The sequence below is a fragment of the Ovis aries genome, chromosome 19, assembly GCF_016772045.2.
Source record: "Ovis aries strain OAR_USU_Benz2616 breed Rambouillet chromosome 19, ARS-UI_Ramb_v3.0, whole genome shotgun sequence".
In the NCBI taxonomy this organism is placed as follows: domain Eukaryota; kingdom Metazoa; phylum Chordata; class Mammalia; order Artiodactyla; family Bovidae; genus Ovis; species Ovis aries.
The window spans coordinates 14,618,703-14,623,842 of NC_056072.1; the positions used below are offsets into that span (position 1 = coordinate 14,618,703).

General features: G+C 49.5%; 1 protein-coding gene across 1 annotated transcript; it reads right to left on the reverse strand.

The window, feature by feature from the left end:
• Positions 1-255: 255 nt before the first annotated feature.
• Positions 256-4,875, reverse strand: LYZL4 (lysozyme like 4). The gene is given in 5 exon segments (NM_001246007.1): positions 256-325; positions 2,665-2,743; positions 3,405-3,554; positions 3,659-3,815; positions 4,804-4,875. Coding segments are annotated over 4 exon segments (438 nt in total). The 5' UTR covers positions 3,798-3,815; positions 4,804-4,875.
• Between the last annotated feature and the right edge of the window lie 265 nt (positions 4,876-5,140).

Sequence of the window (5,140 nt, forward strand, 5' to 3'; positions counted from 1 at the left end):
GCATGATAATGGTGAATAATAGTGTCCACCATAACAATCACAGTACAATAGGACAAGCAGAGCCCTTTGGGCCAGGTTGAATAACTAGCAGTTTATTCTGCATCCTGCATCCCCAAATGAAACAAACTTTTGCCGTCTTCCCTCTAGAGCATCCAGCAGTGGGATAATCAACAGGATAAGTACAGGCAGTGAAGCAGGAAAGCATCTCCACTAGGAAGATGCCAGCAGCAAGTATGGCGAGGGCTTTCCCAGCAGCTACAGCTTGCATCCATCCAGCCACCGTGCCAGAGTGTCAGAGTGCTGGCAGTTGAGAGTCCAAGAGGGCCTACAGGGAAGAAGGCCGGGGAGTGTGAACCAGAGAGGGCTCCCTATATTGCAGCTCAACCCTCACTGGCCCATTTACACCCCTTGCCTGATGCCTGGAGCATTTGAGTGGGCACAGTTCTGAAGGCTTTTGTGCATCCCAAGTACGTCTCTCTCCATGGTTCCTCCAACCCTCGCAGGCGTGAGCAAGAGTGCTCCCTCCATCTGCTATACAACACCCCCTTTCTCATAAACCCCACACTGGGAGATGGGGAGGCTGAGCTGTGAACTGTGAAATCCTTCTCCAGTCCTGCAAGGCATTTTTAACCTCCCTGAAGGGAGCATCGGAGAAGTTCTGTGACATATGTGATGAGTACTCGGCAGACTCTAGTTCTGAAATGGGAACCCCTGTCCCTGAGCCAGGGCCCCTTCCATGCACCTGTTTCACCCTTCACCTTCCAAAATTCCTTCCAGCTCCTCAATCCTCAACCCTAGTTCAGCTGGACTGAGTTTCTCTACCCTTTCCTCCTGATGCCTGTAAACATGACCCTGCCTATTCCCAGCCCCTTGGCCAGCTTCCAGACCCCACGTCCTCCTCTCTTATCCCAGAAGCTGTTGGAATCACCAGGCCAGCTGCAGACCATTAGACATCCTGTTAGTTCATCTCATCCCTTGGTCAGGTATGAGGTTCCATGTGAGGTCGTCCCACAGTTGAAACAGGGGCTGGGGTCCCCTGGCCCCTCATGGCTGCAAAGCAGCAGGGAGAGCATGCAGAGACATATTTGCGGAAATCACAGCACCCTCCTTAGCCCTGAGCAGGCATTGCAGATGGGACTCCTGAGGACGTCGAGGAGGAAGGAGGGGTGGCCTGGGTCTTCTCCCATCCTGTCCACACCAGCTTCACAGAGCAGCCTGATCTGAGCTTTGGAAAAGCCACTGCAGCTTATTAACTTAATAAGAGCTCACTCCACTGGGAATTCTGAGGAAGTGAGAAGCCTTGATCAGCCTGGCCCAACACATTTCTACTTAGTGCCACACAACAAAGATGATTTTATCTCATTAGTGCTTACCCTAGGGGCCAGCCAAGCTTCCAAATTAACTGGAAAGTCAAGACTATGTATGAAAGATATTTCAAACACTCAGAAGACAGTTAACATTAACAAGAGGATTCCCTCTTTAAAATGCAATCTATTAGTGAGAAAATGGGTTAAGGCATAAGTGATGTCAAGACTACCGACTAGCATTTGAAAAATACGAAGCTGGATTCCCTATCTCACTTTTCATATCAACGTAAGTTTCAAGAAGGACTAACAGTTAAGTATATTTAAAATGACAACTCTATTTTATGATTTATTTAACAAAAACTTAATATAGGTTATTTTGTGCCGGGCACTGTTCCAGCAGAGAGAGAAACATGGTTTGATTTCTTTACAATCTTTCATCTTAATCTTGGCTCCATCTTGGTTGCTACACATCTAACTAGGAGATGTATGAGACACGTAAAAGCAACACTGCCCTATAAACCCTGTAAAGGTGGGGACTGGGTTTTATTTGCTCAGGTATAACCTACAAGCTGGCTTAGTGCTTTGCATGGGATGCTGCTGCTGCTGCTGCTGCTGCTGCTAAGTTGCTTCAGTCGTGTCCGACTCTGTGGGACCCCATAGATGGCAGCCCACCAGGCTCCCCCATCACTGGGATTCTCCAGGCAAGAACACTGGAGTGGGCTGCCATTTCCTTCTCTAATGCAGGAAAGTGAAAAGTGAAAGTGAAGTCGCTCAGTCGTGTCCAACTCTTAGCGACCCCATGGACTGTAGCCTACCGGGCTTCTCCGTCCATGGGATTTTCCAGGCAAGAGTACTGGAGTGGGGTGCCATTGCCTTTCTCCTGCATAGGATGCTGCTGCTGCTAAGCCACTTCAGTCGTGTCTGACTCTGTGTGACCCCATAGATGGCAGCCTACCAGGCTGCTCTGTCCCTAGGATTCTCCAGGCAAGAACACTGGAGTGGATTGCCATTTCCTTCTCCATGCGTTCTCTAGGACATAAGCAACATGATGAGTTTCCCTGGTGGCTCAGTGGTAAAGAATCCGCCTGCAATGCAGGAGACCACCTGCACTGCTGGATATGTGGGTTCGATACCTGGGTTGGGAAGATTCCCCTGAAGAAGGAAATGGCAACCCACTCCAGTATTCTCACATGGGAAATCCCATGGACAGAGGAACCTAGTGGGCTACGGTCCATGGTGCCACAAAGAGCTGGACACAACTTAGCAACTAAACCACTACCACCACCACCACCCATCTAAAGTCACACACTAATGGGACCTGACGTGTGGGTGAAAGTCAGGAACACAGGCTACTTACCATGCTCCCATCCCTCTTTTTCCTTTTACAATTATCTTGGCACATTCGATTGTCCTCTTTAAATCTGGATTCAGTAAAGCTGTGAAGAAAACGAAGTGGAATGATACCATGTCACCACTCAGCAGCTAAGTCAGAGTGATGTCAAGGGAGCTACCAGGAGCTCACGTTAGAGAGGGTTTTAATTCCTTTTTTTACGTTTTATCTAGTAGGAGGGTTTTTTCAGGGTATTTGTTCTACTATAGTTTCATCACAACACCCCATACCACCTCTACTACAGATAGTTGCATATTTCTCCCATTGGATTCTGGAGATAAATACACATCATCTTCTTATGAGGTATACGGTACAGGCCTGTCTTCTCCCAGTGATCACTTCCACCTGTCAAAGTAGCAGCCTCTGCTCCCCTTGAGGAAGAGTATCAGTTATACTAGGCCTAACCAGAGCTGCCTGGTCTCACCCCTCATGCTCTTCCTTGCCTCCTCCTCTGCCCATCTGGACATGAGTCTCCCTCGCTGCATCCCAGGCCACCAAGCCCACAGCTCTCTCTCCCTGTGGACTCTGGACAGTGCGGCATAGCCTCCTGTGACCCCATTCTGGATTTGGCTCAGCCCAGCCTCCGCCAGGCCCTCCTCCTCTCAGCTCCAAACTTATAAACTCTGGTCACTGGGAAAGCAGCCCCCTGAGCTCAACGTGGCTGCCCTCCACCCTCCACAGCCCCCAGCATGGAAGGAGGGACCTACCAGAGCAAGACATGTGGCAGCGGTTCCTGCCGTGGTCACACCAGTCGTGGTTGCGGATCTGAAAGAGGCCATAGCCGATGAAGTCACCGCGCGAGTTTTCATAGACAGCCATAGGGTTGAACTTGCTCTCAAAATAAGCCAGGCACACCCCTAAGACGGAACAGACAGGGTATGGCTCAGAGGAGCACTGGGGAAGCCTGGAAAGGAGCTAGTGGTTAAAGAGGTGAGGAGGAGGGTTGAGAGGGGCCACTCACAGTTTTCAAGGCTGTAGCCCTCAAAATCACTCAGGCCTCCTTCATGGAGCTTCTTAGCCACCACGCAGCGCCCCAGAACCGCAGTGTCACTTGGAACCACCAGGTACCCAATGAGAGACAGCACCATGGATGCCTTCATCCTCCTGAGCTCAGGGTGCTGGCTGGTAGGGGAGAGGATGGAGTCACAAGCAATCCCCACTGAGATCACAGGGACCCTGGCAGAAGAGAAGGGTGCTGTGGGTCTGTGGGTCTGTGGGTATACGACTCGGTATGTTCAGAAAACGGAGAGGCCTTCCTGACTTAACCACAATGCTTAGTTCATCAGAGTCCTGCCACGACTAACACAACGGCCACTGTCATATTGGATTATTCCACCACTGCTTTTTCTCCTGGAATACACATTCTGAGCTGTGGCCTTAACCTTTACGCTGTCTTGACCCCAGATTTTCTACAAACGAGACTCCAGGGACCTTGTCTCTTGTCCTCACAGGGAGACCTGGTCCAGTCCAGATGTGCCACTGACTCATTGGAAATGGCAGAGCAGTCCCTTCGCCTCACAGAGCCTCTCCTTTCACACCTATTTTCCCTTCGTTCACCTTCACGCCGTCACATTCACCTTGCACGTTTCCTTTCTTTGTACATGCGCATCTCATCTCTACCACAGGTCCTTTGCACCTGCTCTTCCTTCTGCCTAGAACATGATTTTCTCCAACCACCATAGAGCCTGCCCTTTCCTGTTCACAGTCTCAGCTAACAAGCTCACCAACTCAAATAGGATCACTTTCCCACTGCCCTATCACAGAAAATAGCTTTTGTTTTCTTCATAATACATGTAAATTTCAGAAAGGTCCTTGTTCATTTTTCATTCATTTGTCTACCTCCCCTGTCAGAGTGTAAGCAGCAGGCATGCAGGAACTTGGCCTGCCTTGTTCTCTGCTTCATCCTCAGAACTCAGAACAGACCTTGGGACACAGTAGGTCCTCAGTGAATCTTTGATGAGTGAATAAATGAATGAATAAACAAAACCTCCTCTTCCCAACAGAACTGTCATCGGATGAGCAGTAAGCGAATTTGCTGATAAGCGTCTCCTGCAGCCAGGGATCATCCTGCCTGTCCCAGTTCCTGCCCAGGATACACCCACTCACCCTTCTTCCGAGGCCCTTGGTGCCTCCTCAGAGGAAAGGGAGAGCAGCCACTCTGGCAGCCTTTCCTTTATTGCAGGAAAGTTGCTCTATCTACACTCTGGACATTTCACTGTCTTGATAACCCATTTGCCTTCACTCAAGAGCTTCCAAACTGTAAGTCCTTCTTCCTGACCTGCTTTTCTGGAATCTTTTCTATGACATCAGTTGCTATGCACCAGAATATTCCGACACAGGGATCAGTTGGTCACCAACGCATTTGTATTAGTTTTCTGTTGCTGCTATAACAAGTTACCTTCAGCTGAGCAGCTTAAATAACACAAATGTATCATCTTGAAGT